The 20,881-nt window shown below is 33.1% G+C and overlaps 1 protein-coding gene across 1 annotated transcript in view; it reads right to left on the bottom strand.

Annotated features, from left to right (window-relative positions):
- LRP1B (LDL receptor related protein 1B) overlaps positions 1-20,881 on the bottom strand; it is a 1,866,249-nt gene that overhangs the window by 326,518 nt on the left and 1,518,850 nt on the right. Inside the window, exon 43 of the mRNA XM_042994392.1 lies at positions 19,285-19,489. Coding sequence (XP_042850326.1) covers positions 19,285-19,489 — 205 coding nt within the window. The remainder of the gene's footprint in view (positions 1-19,284; positions 19,490-20,881) is intronic.

Here is a 20,881-nt window from a genome sequence, read left to right on the forward strand (position 1 = left end):
CCTACATTTGGGGGGGAAATATTCTGGGCACTGTGGACACCAAGATTTTGATAAATGCTATGCAAATTCATTCAGAAACTCTGAATCAGGTAAGAGAGATCCAAACTCTAAATTAAAAAAAAATGATATTCTCATTTAGTGTATGTTTGATTATATCTTGAGTAAACTCCTTTATGTTTATAGTAGCCTATAATAGTGAATCCAAATTTTTACTAGGCATAACAATCAACTGGGAACTTTAAAATTGAGATCCACATCTCATTCAGGAATTCTGATTTAAATTGTTCTTGAATGGGGTAGATATCAGTATTACACAAAAGCTCCCCATGGGATTCTAATGTGCAATTAAGAAATTGTTCTACATATTCTAACATATCATTGATAAATTAAGACGTATATGCTCTTTCCTCCTGTCTGAGGCAGCATTATTCTGGGCATTTAGTTTTGATTCAAGTAATATGCCCTTTAATGTCTCTACCATTAAGCAGCTCCAGAGGTAGATGGTCTGGTCATTTGATAGCTTAGCTTTCTGAGGGGGCCAGTAGAAGCACACGAGGTACTGTTCCTGTTTCCCCACTGTACTGACCTCCAGGCTCCCAATACTGAGAATAGACACCTGGCTACTTTAGTCCTCAGTGTCTGGAATTAGGATCTTATCAGGATAAACTATTGACTATACAAATTTGCAGCTGCTACATTAGGATCACAGGATTCTGTTTGAATCTTGGTGGAAATATTAGCCTAAGAGTCTGCAGTAGTGCTTGCTTTTAGAAGTTCCTTCTTTCATGTGAGTAACTATTTAGTTTTACCACCCTCTAAGATATACCTTTACTCAACATTATTTACATTTTCATTCCATTTTTCTTTATTATTTTTTGATCTCTAATAATTAGGCAATAACTGAGCTTGTTTATCTTACTAACTTAATTTTAACTTAGTTTTAAATATTAGCTTGTCCTTTTAGTAATTTAACAACTTAATTGAAAATTATTAAATGTATTATATATCTTGATGGCCAACCATATTTTTTGATGATTTATTAGTCATGAGCTAGTAGAAATTACTTAGCATTTTGATTTTCATTAGCTTTTATATATTTTCAAAGCTCCCTGTGTAAACAAAAGATCTTGTTACAATAGCTTTGCAAATCTTAGGGCCATGCAAAATATCTATTTTTCATATTAAACAATTCTGTTCCCTTCAACTAAATCAAAGTAATATATAACTTCAAAGGTTTCCCTTAACGTCTTGGCTGCTGGGAAGCTCAGAAACAAGTGTATGTTTTTGTTTCTTATTATAGACATATTGTACCTGAGCTTTTATTTTAGATTAATTTAAATCATTTTTTTAAATAGTTTAAATAATAATTATTGTTCAAATAATAATTAAACCATAATTAATTTGTTTTAATAAGTTTTCTGGCATTGTAAAAGTTTTCAAGAGTCAAACACAGAAAGAAATTTCAAGATACTGTCTCAAGCTTAAATAAATTTATGTTGGTTTTTATGCATGCAATTAACAAGAAATACATTAAAACCATCTAGAGACAATGCAAAAACTTAACCAGAGGGGTGCCTAGTTGGCTCAGACAGTTGAATGTCCAACTCTTGATTTCAGTTCAGGTCATGATCCCAGGGTTGTGGGATGGAGTCCCACTTCAGGCTACATGCTAAGCCTGAAGCCTGCTTGAGATTCTATCTCTCTTTGCCTCTGCCCCCTCTAGTGCTTGCTGTCTCTCTCTCTCTTCACTCTCTCTCTCAAATTAAAAAAAATTAACTAGACATTCAGAGAAAAATTCATGTAAGCTAATTCAGAATCTCCTGAATTTAAATGTGAAGCTTTCCAATTTCCTACTTTCCCCCTTACATACTGATTTATTTCACCAAAGAAAATATTTTTAAAACTTTTTTGCACGCTTTGCCCTCTGTTTGGTTTCCAAGCAAAATTCATTAGGAAAAAATAGGTTCGTGTGTGTTTGCATGCACGTGCAAGACGGCTTTCCTTAGCTATCTGTTCTTTTTCTTTTTGCATATGAATTTCTACAATGAGGCAGGTGGGACAGGTGGCTGCTTTTGAAAATTTTGTCTGATGCTTAACAAATTGAAAGCTTCTAAGAAATACTAGATCAATCCATCAGTATCAGTATCAAATTCTGAAGGGACACCATTTATTTTCTGGGTGAATACACGAATTGCCCTGGATATTGACCATTTATTCTTTTCCAGAACACATCTCTTTTGAAAGAGCTCAGCTTCAGTTACACTTTAATTTGCATGACTAACCAAGCTGAACCATCACTGAAATGTATGTGGATTTAAATCAAGGGGATTTGTTCAAAATAAATGCCATTAACCCTACTGCAATAACATTCTTATCTTACCAAATTGAAATATCAGTTGTACAGACTTCAGAAAATTACCCTGTATGGCTGACTGAGGCCCTCAAAATAGTTAATCTTTGATTTTGGTCTTTTTTTTAAAGCTGTTTACTTTTTATTTTATTTAGGAAAACATTATTTTAATTTCTCTTTAGTTATTCATCTATTTACTCATTGCTTCAGCAAATATTTGCTGAACATACCAATGCACCAGAGTTTGGGTTATTTGCTTTTGGAAATATAAAGATGAAAATGAATTCTATTCTTGAGATGTTAGTGATCCTATAGAAGAAACAATGAGGCACTTTATGATTTATTCTAATTGATATAACTCATGTTCAAACAAATGTACATGTGAGTGGTGAATGCAGTTACAAACTTTTAAATTGGGTATATTTTTTAACTTGCATTATTCAAGGAGAATTTTATAAAATTTAGCATTTGTTTACATTTGTTAGGTACCACTTTGCATATACTACTTTAAATCCTCAAAATACCTCTATGAGGCATAAATTATCAGTTCTATTTTACAGAAGAAACTAAGACATAGAAAGATTAAGAAAATGTCTTAACTAAACTAAACCATAGGTCAAGGATCCGAGTTTTAGACCGACGTCTATCTCTATAACCTAAACTTATTTATCTCTGCTATGTCATACTGCTTTGTGAGAGGTGGTAAGTTTTATTTTGCAGCTAACATTGTCTGAGTGAATAAAATAATCAAGATATGGCATAATATTTTATACTTATTAATATGTAAAAAGATGTGTCCGAAGGCTCACCTATTTGAGTTCCACAAAATCAACGGCAGAATCACAAGAAGTTAGGGTTGGAAGAAAAATTTAAACATAGCTTAAAATGTAGAAACTGTGATTCAAAAGACTAAGTTAATTGCTAAAGATCACATCTCTGTAGAACCAGATTCAGGAATTAAACCAGTGTCATTAAACATCACTTTCAGACTTCTTTTCACTCCTTTCTCATTCTTTCTCAGATACTGGTATTTGGCCATGTCATATCATCATATAAACTTCATTGTATTCACTCTGTGCTAAATGTATCCATCCTGGTTACAGATGATAAAATGTAGACAGCACAATCCACCATATTTATTTCTACAATATTTAGGTCTCATGGTGAACCACTGTTTCAATGTCTTTGGGCTCGGGTAAATTATGGCATATCATATGTACTTTAATAAATCTTATCCCATTTAAGCCCACTGGCAAAACATAGATATTCTGTTGTCTTAGAAATTTGTGGAACATGACTTTTATCTTTAAAAACATTTTATAAAACAATAAATAAGGTATTTCTATTTTTCTATTCTGAGTTTTTATAAATCTATAAGCACTGACTTTTGCTTCTGAGAAGATGCACTAGACATATTTTTTTGATTCTTCTCACTAAGTATATTATTTGTAATATATTCAACTGCAATGTCTGTTATGTAACTGGCAACAGTGAGCATCAGTTATTAGCTAATCTGTTGAAATTGGGGTTCACAGAATGCTTCTGGCAACAAACATCCATTCTATTTTTTGTCTGTAGTCCTTATAGCTGTTCGTAGGTGCAGAATCCCATGTGTTTGAGGCATTCTAGATAGAAAAGAAAGATAACTTGCTGCCAGGAGACCTTTCTACATTTCTCACTTTAAAACAATTTCTTATCTTAGTGGTTCTCAATGGAAGCAGTCCATCCCTTCTGTGAGTTTTGGAAAGTTTTGGTTGGGTTTCACTTGATTGTGGGATGGGAGTTGGACAGAGACATAGGAGGCATTTGACTAGGAAATTCAGTGGTCAGGGACCAGGAATCTGGTTGTACTGCAATGTACAGGGCAGTGTTGTAAAAGGAACTGAGACTCAGCCAAGTTTAAAATGTTCTATGAGATATTTACAACGGTGCAAATGTATTTACAATTACGTGAATCTAGACTTGAACTCAATTTTACATATGTGCAAAAGTATTTTTTTACAGAGTCCTTTATTAATCACTTACTACTTTCAAGAAATGCAACTTCTACACAAATTGAGGGATGACTTCACTTCGCTTTGCTTAGATAATTATCAAGAACTTATTACCAATTTAAAAGAGTATCTAATCACCTCTTTCCATTTCCTCCCTTAGTTTGTACATTTGTATATTGAACTATGTCCTATTTTATTATAAATTACTTCTCATAACTCCTTTATATCATAATCTAAGTATTAAATTGAGTTTAGAAAATTTATCTATAAATATAGGTATAACATGGGGCGCCGGGTGGCTCAGTAAGTTGAGCGTCCAACTTCGGCTCAGGTCATGATATCACAGTTCGTGAGTTCCAGCCCTGCATCGGGCTCTGTGCCGACAGCTCAGAGCCTGGAGCCTGCTTTGGATTCTGTCTGTCTGTCTGTCTCTCTCTCTCTGCCCCTCCCCTGCTCATGCTCTGTCTCTCTCTCTCTCTCAAAAATAAACATTAAAATTTTTTTAATTAAAAAAAAAGATAGGTATAATGCAACATTTCATTTTAGAATAGGAATGGGAATGTTACAGAACATTTTTTTTAATTAAAAAAAAGGTTATTGGCTCTCAGAGAGAGTTGGAAACTATACTAATTAGCATTAGATACAATACACAGAAACATTAGAAAATAATGTAGCTTTTTTGGGCCTTGGTTTCCAAATCTACAGATTGTTCCAGTCAATGGTGGAAAATTTTTCAGTTCACTAAAACTTTTAGTGACTGCTAAAGCTGATGTTGATTTTAAACCAAAAATTAATTTTTTTTAAATCCAAATATTTTACATCTTTTAAAAATTAAAATCACAATGCCTGTTCTTTGGTGACAGGATTTTGACTTGATTAAGTAATTCAAACTTATGTTGTGAGAAAATTCACTTTTATAGGCATTAAAACTATTCTATAATTTTCAGAGTCCAGACATCTGTAGATTTCATAATATCATTAAAATGATATTATCAAAAGAGTAGATATCATAGACATAAATAAAGATTTGATAGAAATATATACAGGAACGAAGGAAAGGAAAAAGGATGATAGACGTCTTTATTCACTTATGGAATGAAATAATTGATTTAATAAGTAGAAAAATATTTGGTGCTTAAAAAAGTAAAATATCTAATATACTTGTGATTGATATTACCTATAATTGACTAGTGTTTTTTTTTAAATTGTTTTCCTATTTTTAGTCAAAAGAGTTGATATCATCAGAATATATTTGTTTAGTAGGAAGATTATCCCATATCCTTCTCATTCTAAAGATGTATCTTAGGACTTAGTATTTTTGCTTTGGAATATACTCTGAAAAAAAACTTTGGACAAAGTTTCTCAAAGAATGTCAAAAATAAGAAACATCAGAATTGCAATTTCTAGGAACATGAAAAGCATTTCTTTTGGAAAGGTTTGTGCCACTCAGGTAGCTGATGCCTTCCAAGAAATGATTAACACTTACAGGATTACTGGAGGGAGAAAGGCTATAATCACCTCGTCTTAGCCCTTGTTAATGTTAGTTATTGTTTCAGCTACTGGAACAACAAAAATGACAGATACAGAACAGAAATAAAACTGAAACAGAATGAAATTATTACCTATTTTTTTTCTTTTTTTTTTTAATTTTTTGTCCTAATAACTGGATCAGCCAGGAATATTAAATTATATACTGTTAAGCAGAGAATGCTTTCCTCAATAAATATGTAGGTAGAATCCCATGCAAGTTAATGTGGTATTTAAATTTAGAAAAACCTGGGGCACCTAGGTGGCTCAGTCAGGTGAGCATGTGACTTTAGCTCAGGTCATGATCTCACTGTTCATGAGTTTGAGCCCCGCGTCAGGCTCTGTGCTGAGAGCTCAGAGTCTGAAAACTGCTTCAGATTCTGTGTCTCCCTCTCTCTCTCCCCCTCACCTCCTCTCTCTCTCTCTGTCTCAAAAATAAATAAAGATTAAAAAAATTTAAGTTAGAAAAACCCAACAAATTATTATATTTATATCAGTACAAGTCAGACTTAAACCATGTATGCTTCCATTTTATTATGACCTCACTCTAAGGTAAAATAGAATATTAAAACCTAACTCAGAGTTTGGCAGAGAAATTAAATATGGATAAATTTTTTAAAGTAAATATTAGTAGATAATTAAATTTCAAAAGTTAAATTTATTTTTAAAAACAGATCTTTTTTTACTGATTTTTTCTAATTTTTGAAAAGATTTTTTTTCCCTAATCTACTGATTAGTTATGGATTACATAATTTTCCCGTGATGAACTAAATGATTAGTAAGTCATACACCAGTATTTTTCAAATTTCTACAATGCTTAAGCCCATAGTACACAATCTTTAAAAAATAGTTTTCTTGGGGTGCCTGGGTGGCTTAGTTGGTTAAGTGTCTGACTCTTGATCTCAGCTCAGGTCTTGATCTCAGGGTCATGTGTTCAAGCCCCATGTTGGTTGGACTCCACGCTAGGCATGAAGCCTACTTCAAAAACAGAAAACAAAACAAAACACTCTGCTATTTTCCTCATTGAAGATTTACAATGTGCATGAGAATATTAAAAGCTTTAAGATACAATGCAGTAAATAACAATTTCCCTAGTTTCCCTGGGGACATTTGATCTCTCTCTCTCTCTCTCTCTCTCTCTCTCTGTCTCTCCCTCTCTCGTTCCACCTGCATTTCTTTGCTGTCATTTGTTTCACCCAAAATTAAACAAACAAACAAACCCCACACAATTATGCAAAGGAAATGTTCTTTTCTGCAATTATTATTTCTCTGGCCACTCCTTGATTTTGCCTTGTCTCTACCTTTTTTGACTTTACAGATTGAAATGTTTCATGTCTCTACTTGATATTTCATGGTCAGAATCTTAAGTCTTTCAAAGAAGTTTTAAACCTTCATAACTTTACTTTCTACTTCCTAAATGTCATTCCTTTTAATCCCATGGTTTTCCCCATCATACATTTCTGCAGTGCCTTTTACAATACATGCCAAAATATAAAAAATAAAATTCATTACGTTGGTTTGCTGACCTGTTTAAAAAAACTATATACAAATTCAAAAGATATATATCAATCACATTAGTATGGTTGCCCAAGGGTAGCAAAATAGGAGTGAGGAATGAATAGGAAACACATACACACACACACACACACACACACACACACACACACACACACAAGGAACAAGCACAGATGCTCAATTGAAGTCTAATGAATGATCTCAACTGGCTACATAGGAATTATTCAGATATGGAGCACTTAGCTTCTATGAGAATCTAAGAAGAAATCTGCTCTAAAAGGTATCCTTTGATTTCTAAGGCTTCAACTAAAAGGCACAGGCACAATTCAAATTAACAATTGATACTGGTCAAACATTTCTACATATAAGTTAGTTAAAAGATATAACTGAGAAAAACCAAAAGTCCTAAATGGATAGGGTATCAAAAAAACTGTTCTGTTTATTCAACAGTAATCATATAACAAGATAGTTTCTAGTGTTGTAAGACTTCTATAGTATTAGGCTATATATTCCTAGAATATTTTTTCAGAATAAATACGATTCTTTTCTTCAAGGGAAATATGTTGTTACTAAATTTTTAAACTTAAGCCAGATTGCATCTTTGACCTTTTCTAAAGACAACAAGAGATGACCTAGCTCCCCACTTATACTCTTAGTCTTATAGTTCTATGGCTATATTAATAACAGATTACAAAAACAGCTAATTAATCATTAAAATAGGCAATTAAAGGTATAATAGATACCCAGAAATTGAAGTCAATTTATAAAATGGCATTCAGGAATAAATAGCTCATATTCTGGTTACAAAATAATAATTAAAACATAAGAGACAGTGGATACTGTAAAGTATACAATTTAATGATAATTCCATGTCACTGACCACAAACACTATGGCATAGCAACCACAGGATCCTGATAACTGGCAAAAGAATGAGGTAACTTTGGACCCATACATATGCCTTTATCCAATGAACATGGTAAAGTAATGGAACATAAAGACTGAAGGTAATGAAAATTGAGTTTTTATGTGTTATTTATTGGAGGATGGGTTACATACACCCAGGAAAACAAAAATTTTTCAGTGTTTTCTTTGCATTTCAAATTATCACGGTCAGGTCATCATGGAGGGCCATTTAACCAAGCAATTTTCTTAGATAATACCATTATTAAAGTAAACAAAGACATAGAAAATTCTGCCTTTTTTGGTAAAGACTAACTCTAGCCCTAAATCCATGTAACATCTATAGAAAGGTCAGATCCTAACTGTTTCCTTAACTGCATGGAGACTTGAATTATATCTCGTGTATGCAAAAGTATTGTACAAAGTAAATTAACTTAACCAAAGTGGTAATGTCTATCTTGAAAATGACAATTTTAACTAAGAATTTCACTAAGTATTTGAAGTATTTTTCAGAGGAAAAAAAAAAAAAGAAAGAAAGAAAAACTGATTGGTTCAGGTTTATTTCAGAAGCCTAAGTTGAGACCTAAAAACAGAATTCATGAATAAATTTTGCCTTAAAAAGGAAAAAAAAATGCTTAAAACTAAAATAAGTTGTCTCATCAAGTACCTTCAGTGAAATCAAAAATGAAAATGTTCAAAGGTGTGCTTAGAGAATCATCTGGCAGAAATGGTGAGGTGGGGAGTGTTCATTATTATGTATAAAAACAAATAACAGTTAAAATCAACACAAATAATGTTTTCTAATTTTGTGAAAATTAGAAGTCACTGTGAATTTAAATATGTAGAAAAGATGAGCCATGTCCTTAAATCTAGTTAAGTGGATAAAATATATGTTCATTCAAAGATGGCTAACAATACCAAAATAAATATTTGACATTTCAATTATAATTCTTAATATTGAGGTCAAATCTTATATTCAAAACAGAATTGCAGTTATTAATTTACCTCCAACCTTTTCTTATTCTGAAGACCTTAAATTCATACACAGAGGATTATTTAAAAAAAGAAAAAAAAACTAGTTTTCTTTTTCTATAAAACAGGACTTTAGGAACAGTGTCATGAGTTAAGTGCTAGTATCTACATTTGCCTTGGAACAGCCTTGAAAACATACAAACAAATAAATCAAACAAACAAACAAACAACAATCCACCCACAAGCCAGTATGCACAGAGATCAGTCTTCTTCCACTTACTACATTAAAATAAAACATTGTTCAGCTTATCTTCAAGTAAGAAATCTGTGACATAGGTAGCCTGGAAAAATCATTATCTTGAAAAATAATCACTCTGTCTTTAAGGAGGGATTATGGGGGAGAAATATTAGTTGGGACTTTTATGGCTTTCGGAAGGAAGTAGGGGAAGGGACACTTTTATAAATAGCTATTAAGTATTTTTTTCATTGGCCTGAAATTTTGAGGTTCCTTATTATAATAATTTTAATGAAACTAAGATAAATGCAATAATGGAAAATTTGGAATCATCTAAGTTCTGTTTCCACTGCATTTGCACTGAAACAGAGAGAGAGATGGCCAAGACAGCACACCTGCTCCCTCTAAAGTGGTTCCTACACCACTGCATTTACTGAGTGGCCTCAGGTGAATGATGACACCCCAATGCAACTCCCATGCTGCTGCACCCAGCGGCAGCATTGCCTAGGACCAGCACACCCTCAAAGCAGCTCCCCCTTGCGGCATCCTGCAGGTGGCCTCAGCCTGGACTGGTGCTACCCCCAAAATGGCTCCTACTCCAGGGTGTGAGAGACAACCCCACCCACAAGTGTGCCCACAGCAGTCTCAACTCAGCCACAAGAGAATGGCACACAGGGGTTACCACTGGAGGACCTGATTCCAGTGACCAGAGGGGAATGTTCTTCTGGGCTCCATAGGATACCTTCCACATAAAGCCACTACTTTCAACACTAGGAGATATAGTTGGTCTACCCAATATATAGAAATAAACACAGAGAGTCAGGCAAAATGAGGAGACAGAGGAATATATTCTAATTTAAGTAAAAGAGGAAACCTCAGAGGAAAAAACAAAACAAACCAAAACAGAAACTGAACTGAATTGAGAAAAGCAATCTATCTAATAAAGAGTTCAAAGTAATGGTCATAAAGACACTCACAGAACTCAGAAGAAAGGATGAAAACGATGAGAACTTTAAGAATGAGACAGAGAGTATACTTTTAGAAATCAGAACTGAAGAATTTAATACAAACATTTAAGAAATAATAGCTAAAACTTCCCTAATCTAGGTAAGGAAACAGACTTCTAGAGAGCTCCAAACCAAATGAACCCAAAGAAGTCTACACCAAGACATGTTATAATTAAAATGTCAAAATTTAAAAATGGAGAATCTTAAAAGCAATATGACAAAAGTAACTAGTTACATACAAGGCAACCCTAAGACAATCAGTGAATTTTTCAGCAAAAAATGTGTAGGCTGGAAGGGAGTAGCCCAATATATTCAAAGTGCTGGAAAAAACAAAACAAAAACAAAAACAAAAAACCTTACAACCAAAAATACTCTACCTGGCAAGATTTTAATTCAGAATTGAAGGAGAGATAAAGAGTTTCTCAGACAAAGTTAAGGTAGCTCATCACAACTAAATCGGCCTTACAAAAAATGTGAAAGGGACCTCTTATTTTTTAATGTTTATTGACTTATTTTGAGAGAGAGTGGGGCAGAGAGAGAATCCCAAGCAAGTTCCATGCTGTCAGCACAAAGCCAAACCGAGGGCTCGATCTCATGAACCATGAGATCATGACCTAAGACGAAATCAAGAGTTGGTTGCTTAACTGACTGAGCCACTCAGGCAGCCGACAGAGGGACTTCTTTAAAAAGAAGAAGAGGCCATAACTAGACATAAGAAAATTATAAAAGAAAAAAACTCTTACTAAAGTAAATATATAATAAAGGTAGTAGATCAACCACTTATAAAGCTAGTATGAAGGGTAAATGACAAAAGGAATAAAATCAACTATAGGTACAGCAATTAGTTAAAGAATACACAGGGGCACCTGGGTGGTTCAGTTGGTTGAGCATCTGACTTTGGCTCAGGTCATGAGATCTCACAGTTCACGAGTTCGAGCCCCACATTGGGCTTGCTGCTGTCAATGCAGAGCCTGCTTCAGATCCTCTATTTCTCTCTCTGCTCCTCTTTCTTTCTCAAAAATAAACATTAAAAAAATACTCAAAATTTAAAGATGTAAAGTATGACCTCAAAACTATAAAACATGGTTAGATAGTACTAACTTAGTGTTTTAGAACGTGTTTTGTATTTTTTTAATTTTATTTAAAAATCTTTAAGTTTATTTATTTGAGAGTGAGACAGAGAGAGCAGGCAAAGGAGGGGCAGAGAGAAAGGGAGAGAGAATCCCAAGCAAGCTCCATGCTGTCAGTGTGGAGCCTGATATGGGGCTTGAACCCACAAACCTCAGGATCATGACCTGAGCCAAAACCAAATGTCAAATACTTAACTGACTGAGTCACCCAGCTGCCCCTTTTTATTTTAGAGAAAGAGAGCATGAGTGAGTTGGGGAGAGGGGCAGAGAGAGAGAGAGAAATGATCTTTTTTTTTTTTTTTGTCTTTTTTGAAAGGTTATTTATTTATTTTGAGAGACAGAAAAAGAGAGAGAGAGGTCATAAACATGGGAGGGGCAGAAAGAAAAGGAGAGAGAGAATCCAAGCAGGCTCTGTGCTGTCAGTGAAGAGCCCTACATGGGCCTGGAACTCATCATAAACTGTGAGATTATGACCTAAGCTGAAATCAAGAGTCAGATGCTTAATCGACTGAGCCATCCAGGCATCCCAAGAGAGAGAGAATCTTAAGCAGGCTCCACACCCATCACAGAGCCTGATGTGGGGCTCAATCCCACAATCTAGCAATCTTCACCTGAGCCAAAATCAAGAGTCAGACACCCAACTGACTGAGCCACCCAGGCGCCCTTAGAATATGTTTGATCTTAAGGGACCCTCAACTTAAAGTAGACTTATTATATGTAATATATACTTCCGTATATTACATATATATTATATATTACACATATGTAATATATACACATATAATATATATGAAATATATATGTATATAACATATATGTAATATATATATATATATAATAGTGTAATATATATGAACACCAATGTAACCACAAATGAAAAACTATATAATTATACAAACAATAAAGAGTAAGTAATCTAAACATGACACTAAAGAACATCAATCATAAGGGAAGAAAGCAAGAGAAGAAGAAAAGGACATGAACTACAAAAAACAGTTAGAAAACAATTAACAAAATGGCAATTACATACCTATCAATAATTACTATAATTACTACAAATGTAAATGTACTAAATGTGTCAATCAAAAGACATAGAATGGGTGGCATTGGTGGTACAATGTTGAGCATACTACCTTCCGAAAGACATAGGTGAATAGATTAAAAAAGAAAAGTTCCATGTCTATGTTGTCTACAAGACAGTCACTTCAGACCTACAGACATACAGGATGAAAGTAAAGGGATGGAAAGAGATATCTCCATGCAAATGGAAGCAAAAAGAAATGTGGGTAACAATACTTATAGCAGACAAAAACAGACTTTAAAACAAACTATAACAAGAAACAAAGAGGACATGACATGATGATAAAGGGATCAATCCCCCAAGAGAATATACCGATTGTAAATATATCTATTCACCTAACACTGGAGTACCTAAAAATTTAAAGTAAATATTAACAGACATAAAGGGAGAAATTGACAGTAATACAGTCATAGTAGGAGATTTTAACACCCCAGATACATCAATGAATAGATTATCCAGACAGAAAATAAATAAGGAAACATTGGCCTTCAACTACATTAGAACGGATGGACTTCATAGATATATACAGAACATTCCATCCCCAAACTGCCAAATATATTGCTTTCAAGTGCACATGAAACATTCTCCAGGATAGGTCACATGTTAGGCTACAAAACCAGTCTCAATAAGTTTAAGAAGTATTTTTCCTTACCACAATGGTAGGAAACTAGAAATCAGTTACAAGAGAAAAAGTAAAATTTCACAAAAATGTACAGATTGAACAACGCTACTAAGCAATGAATCAATGAAGAAATTAAAGAGGAAATAAAAAAATACATGGGGACAAGTGAAATTGGACACAAAATACTCTAAAATCTATGGGACTCGGCAAAAAAAAAAAAAAAAATTTCTAAGAGGGAAGTTTAGAAGCGATGCAGTCCTACCTTGAGAAACAAGAAAACTTCAAATAAACACCTAACCTTATATATATATAGGAACCAGAAAAGAACAAACAAAGCCCAAAATTAGTAAAAGGAAGATAATAATAAACATCAGAGCAGAAATAAATGACATAAAGACAAAAAAATAGAAAAGATCAATACAACTAAAATAAAGTTCTTTAAAAGGCTAAACATAATTGAGGCATCTGGGTGACTCAGCAGGTTAAGCAACTGACTTTGGCTCAGGTCATGATCTCACTGCTCATGAGTTGGAGCTCTGCGTCAGGCTCTGTGTTGACAGCTCAGGGCCTGGAGCCTGCTTCGGATTCTGTGTCTCCCTCTCTCTCTGCCCCTCCCCTGCTCACGCTGCCTCTCTCTCTTTCTTTCTCTCAAAAAGAAATAAGCATTGAAAAAAATAAGGAAGAAAAAGACTAAACAAAATTAATAATCTTTAACCAAATTCATCAAGAAAAAAAAGAGGAGCTAAATACATACAATTTGAAATCAAAGAGTCCAAGTTACAACTAACAACACAGAAATACAAAGGATTATAAGAGACTACTAAGAATAATTGTATGCCAACAAATTGGACAACCTAGAAGAAAAAGGATAAATTCCTAGAAATGTACAATCTTCTAAGACTGAATCAGAAAAAAAAAAAATAGAATAAATGTGAACAGAAGGATTACTAGCAAACTGAATGAGTAATCAAAAACCTCCCAAAAAACATTTTACTAAACATATGAAGAACAGTTAATACCTATTCTTCTCAAACTATTCCAAAAAGTTAAAGAGGAAGGGATGCTTCCAAATTTATTCTACGAGGGCAGCATTATTCTGATACCAAAACCAGACAAAGGCACTGCAAAAAAAGAGAAAATTACAGCCCGATATCCTTCATAAACATACATGTCAAAATTCTCAACAAAATATTGAATTCAAATAAAAAGGGCAAGAGGACATGAATAGACAGACATGTTTTCAAAGAATATACAGATGTATGCCAAAACATACATGAAAAGATGCTCAACATCACTAATCATCAGGGAAATACAAATCAAAACCAGAATAAAATATTAGCTCATTCCTGCCAGAATGGCTAGTATCAAAAGCAAACAAACAAACAAACAAGAAATATTAAGTGTTAGCAAGGATGTGGAGAAATGGAAATGGTCGTGTGCTTATGGTGATGCAGCCAGTATGGAAATGAATATGGAGGTTCCTCAGAAAATTGAAAATAAAAATCCATATAATTCAGCAATTCCACTTCTGCGTATTTAACCAAAGAAAACAAAAACACTAATTTGAAAAGATATAGGCACCCATATGTTCATTGCAGTATTATTTACAATTGCCAAGATGTGTAAGCAACATAAGTGTCCATTGATAGATCAGTGCATAAAGAATATGTGATATATATAAATATAAACATAAAAATAAATATAAATAATATAAATATGTGGTGGCAGTGAGAATATTTAAAATCTCTTTCAGCAGGTTCATACATAACAATACAGTATTGTTAAATACAGCCAGCTAGAAAGTATCCTGGTTTGGACAGGAGTGCAAAATGGAGAGGTGAAATCTTTACTGGTATATAACTCAGCCATAAAAAAGAACAATCTTGTGTCTGTTGTAAAACATAGATGGACCTAGAGGGTATTATGCTACATGAAATAAGTCAGAGAAAGTCAAATACTGTATGCTCCCATTTACATGTGGAACCTAAAGAACAAATCATCAAACAAAACAAAAATAGACTCACAGAATAGACAAAATCTTTAAAAGAGTTAATAAATAGTCTCTAGATTAAATTTTGAAAACAACATTAGAGGATTTTAAAAATCTATTGTTCATTGTATTACCAAAACATTACATTTATCTTAAATTAAGTAGAAATCAATGAAAATAAAGATAAGGAAATCTAGATGGCTATAACAATGTAATAAATTTTGAAATATTTTGTCAGTTTTTGGATCTGATAGTTTTTTTTTGATGATGATGATAAAGCTACTTTATGGAAGAAGTAGAGGAAAAGTATATGTAATTCTTTGTTATTTGAGACAAAATTGGTTGGTGTCCTATGCAGGAATAAAACCATAACCGTTAAACTAATGCTCTCTTGCCAACACTTAACATCTCTACAGGAAAGAAACCTTTTTTCCCCAATTTTATTGAAATATAATTAACATATAATATTGTGTAAGTTTAAAGTACAAGATGATGATCTGATATTGTATATGTTGCAAAATGATTACCACAATGAGTTTAGTTAATGCATCCATCACCTCATATAGTTAGAATTTGTGTATGTGTGTGATGGTGGTGAGAATATTTAAAATCTCTTTCAGCAACTTCAAATATACAATACAATATTCTTAACTATAGCCAGCCAGAAAATATACTGGTTTATACAGGGATACAAAGTGGAGAGTTGAAACTTTAACTAGGCATATATATATTTTTTTAATGTCAAAAGAAATCCTTTAAGTTATATTAGAGATCTGATGACTGAACCCCTTAGAGTAACTATAATTACCATACATAAGAATATACTGTGGGGATAAAAGCAAAGAGGTATACAAAAAAATAAATTGAAGTGGATAAAGCATTACTATAAGGCACTATGGAAGCATTTTCTGTATCAGGACATAGGAGAAAATAATACCACATCCAGACAATTATTTTCCTGTTTTCCTATTTTTTTGAAATGCATTATCGAATAAGTTCATTTAGAGTTTCTTTGGTGTATTCTAAGGGATATACTTTTTGTATTTTATCCTCATAATAACCCTGAAAGTTAGGTAGAGTTAGTTTCGCATATTGGAAAACTAAAATTTATGAAGATTAATGATTTGCTTGAGGTCACGTGGCCCTTATTGTTATTTTTTTTTACTGATGATAGCAAATTTTCATCTAATAGCTACTATTTTATTTTGTTAAAAAAATGTATTTAATTTATTTAAATTAAGAAGAAAAGAAATACAATTTACCCGTTTCTCCCATCTCCAACCACCTCTTGTAACCACCAATCTGTTCTCTGTATCTGTGAGCATGTTTTTTAAATACATTTTTTATTGTGGATATTAATTTTGTTAATAACTAATATATGTGTACAAGGGAAGAAGGAACATAGTTGCAGAAAATGGGGTAGAAAAACCCAGAGGATATCTTCCAAACCAAGGCATGAGGCAAAGGCCCTAGGGATAAAAAAAAACATTATCTTGATACAGAGCAGCTGAACATGATGAGCACTGAAAGAAATCTGTGGAAGTAAAGAATATTCTAAGGTGAAAAACCTCAGGCAGGACAGCAGGCAACATAAGCATGGCCACTCATAAGTATGGCCACTAAAGCTGTGCTAACACAAATAACATAGCAATGTTGTCCCTCTCCACAACTCAACTACCCTCACAAACAAAATAAGTAGGCTGCTGTTGCTGCTTCCTCTCCTTTTTTTTTTTTTTTTGTTTGTTTGTTTGTTTTGTAGACTGCTTCTTAAAGTCACTGAACAATACACAATATCCTCTGGTGTGAATATGTAAAAATATGACTTCTATGAGGTTGTTTTGTTAGTTTGTTTTTTATGATTCCACATGTAAGAGAGGTCATAAAATATTTGTCTTTTTCTGACTTATTTCACTTAGCAGAAGGCCATCAAGTTCCATCCACACTATTGCAAGTGGCAAATATCACTCTTTTTGATGGCTGAATAATATTCCATTGTACAAATATACCATATTTCTTTATTCATTCACCTACGGATGGATGCTTGGGTTGCTACCACATCTTGCCTTTTGTAAATAATGCTGCAATCAACATAGGGGTCCATATACCTTTTCAAATTTGTATTTTTGTTTTGTTGTTTTAAATACTCAGGATTGCTCAATTATGTGGTATTTCTATTTTTAATTTTTTGAGGAACCTCCATACCATTTTCCATAGTGGCTGCACCAATTTACATTTTCAACATCAGTACATAGTGTTCCTCTTTCTCTACATCCTCTCCAACACTTTTTTGTCCTTTTGTCACGAGCCATTCTCACAGGTAAGAGGTAATATCTCATTGTGGTTTTGATTTGCATTTTCCTGATGATTAATAATGTTGAGCATCTTTTCATATGTTTGTTGACCATCTGTATATCTTTTTGGGAAAAATGTTTATTCCATTCTTCTGCCCATTTTTCTTAATCAGATTGTTTGTATTTTTGCTATTGAGTTGTGTGAGTTTCTCTTATTTTGGATATTATCCCACATGGATTTTAATGGGAAAAGATAGATCAAGAATTTGATTACAGCTATTGCCTTTACACAAATTGAACTCATCAGGTCTTAGCTCATTATTCTCACGTTCCTTAAGCACTCAACTGTCCTACATCAGTACTACGCAAAGTACTCACTCCACAATTAGATGAGGTACCTGTACTAGAATGTAAATCAATATATTTCTTCTTTATCCAAGAAACTCTCTATCTCTCTCTGTTTCTGCCTCTCTCTCTCTCACACACACGTAGACATAAACATATCTATAGCTACATATAACAATATATATACATATATGTGTATATATAATTAGTTGCACAGGGAAATTTTTCTGTATCTATAATATATTAATATATAATGCATATTTATACACATATATAATATATAGGCATATATGTATATATCTTTATAGGTATACCTTCAATTAAATTAAACCGTACGCTTAATGATAGAGATTAGGCATTAACAAACTATGGCATGCTAGCTGATTGCTTGTTTGTGTAAATCAAGTTTTACTGAAATACTGTCACACCCATTCATTTACATATTCCCTACATCTGCTTTTAGTACTTTGAGGCATTCTGGTTGTGTAGAGACAACATGGCACACAAAGCTTAAAATATTTACTATGTGGCCCTTTAGGAAATGCAATGGAGGAGTAAAGAGCCTCAGGATCATTTTGTCCTTCAGGCATGCACCAGGCTGGGGCTGAACAGGTAAAGGTTTCTCCAGCCCTATTACCACCAAGATCTCAACTTCCTGAGCCCTGAGCATTCCCAGTTTCCAAAGACTACTTCCAAAGACTACTTCCAAAGACTACCAGGGTAAGTGGGGAACACTAGACTCTGACTATTCTATGGGCCCTAAATACCTGCTGTAAAGGCTCTACAGGGGCAACATAAAGAAATGTTCCATTAACATTATTTGGAACTCAGAGGAAAGAGAGAACATGCATGACTATGAAAGGATTCCCATTCTTCTCTCTTCAAAACTTTTTGGGTTGCTTTATGGACCCAAGCACAGAAAGAGGATTATTTTCTTCTTTTCCAATGTTCTTTTATCCTAGGGCAGCAAACCAATTTTATTTCACATTAAAAAACAAAACAAAACAAAAAAACTAATAATAAAGCTTATGCAATCACTCTAACAATTCCATTTCAATTAATAATTAGGAAAAACTCAGTTATTGTTTCTTTAGAATAAAGTTTGTAAGAGTTACACTGTCTCTATGGTAGCAAATGCACTTGAACAAATTTTTCAAAATTATATCCACAGTCTTCTTTTTCATTTTATATTCAGTTGGATTGGTTCAAACAATTCCATATTTTGAAATCCCTTGATAGGCATATTTCAGACAAGCAAAAAGCATATTTCTTTCAAATGTATAATTGCTTAAATCTGTAATCAAGAAATTCTCAGTTAACTTACGTATCTCTGGGATCCATCGTATTCACACCTTTCAATTTTTCCTAGGCTGCCATCTGAGAAATACAGCTTCTCTGCACGGTGGTCAATGGTGAGACCATTTGGAGTGAGTATGTCGGTACTGACCACCACTTGAGCATTTTTTCCTGTTAGGGTGGATCTCATGATACTTGGATGCTGTTCATTCCAGTTGGTCCAAAACATTAAGCTAATTAAAATAAAAATTGTGATAATATATTAAAACTTTCATTGACAATAGAGACATTAGGAACATGGTGATGTCAAGCTACTTAAAAAGAAGCAAAGAGATTTGTCTCAATTCTATGACCCTTAACAAAGTCTAAATAAAAGTGGAAATATATATTTATATATGCATATATATTTTTCTCAGTTTCTTAATAAAACCTGGAAACTATTTCTGAGAAATAATTATCTTGTACATTCTCTCAAATAACAATTAAATTGAGTCAGTTTGATGTACAGTAAGAATTTATTTAAATCACACACAAAACAGTTATCTTAAATTTTCTATGAATTGCAAGTGTATTCTAAATTATTAATATCATGTTTCAGCAGATTGAGTAAATTGTTTTAGATATCATTCTTAACCTAACTATATTTCTTTTCTTTAATTGGTAAATATCAATATCTCTTTTCCTTCCTGGTTTGCTTTTAAATTTTGCATTCTCCTTTGTATATGCTTTAGAGAAATACAGTTAATAAACTCCTATATTTCTTTAGTTTCTTTTTTTTTTCTCTTGTCTCTTTGTCAATGTAATTTTTCTATAAATAACAGTATTGCTTTTGGAATTTCAGAGGTTATTCTCAACTCCCTAAAAATATTATCTATTATTTACAGATTTTACAGAATGATTTACATCAATGTCTGTCAATCTATTCTTTGAGGAAGCCTTTACAAGTCACTGTTAAGAGTAGAGAGTCTATAGAGTTCCAGTTTCTAATCCCTATTTTTACTGAAATAGTTTTTCTTTCTATTCTTTTACCTATAAGACTGTCCCTAAGAGTTTATTTGAAGACTGATTATTGCTGTTTAGAATGATACAAAGGAAGGAAGGAAGGAAGGAAGGAAGGAAGGAAGGAAGGAAGGAAGGAAGGAAGGAAGTTAGGAAGGAAGGAAAGAAGGAAGGAAAAAAGGAAAGAAGGAAGGAAAGAAGGGGAAAGGAAGAACTGAAGAAAGGAGAAAGAGGGAGAGGTTGACAGGCAGCCCTCTTTAAATATCTGAAAAAAATATGCTTAATATATACTGACAAAGAAAAACTATTTAATATTTACAGTAAGATCATATATACTATTCCTATGTGTAATCATTTAAACGTCATGCAGAATTACAGCCAACAAAATTTTCAATAGGTGGTTTTTGAATATTATGCAAATATTTACTACTGAACAATATTCCAATTCACAACAAAATCTTTCTACTTGCTAATTTGAAGTATAACCCCTACCAATTAAGAAAAGCTGGGTCAACTATGCTCTTTGTTAAAATATTTCATAGCCTTTTCTTCTATCCTGTGGAGCATAAAAGTGTTCTAAGTGAGCAAGTATCAAAATCTTTTGTCATATGAATGAGTAAATTTGC

Source organism: Panthera tigris, chromosome C1 (assembly GCF_018350195.1).
Source record: "Panthera tigris isolate Pti1 chromosome C1, P.tigris_Pti1_mat1.1, whole genome shotgun sequence".
NCBI lineage: Eukaryota > Metazoa > Chordata > Mammalia > Carnivora > Felidae > Panthera > Panthera tigris.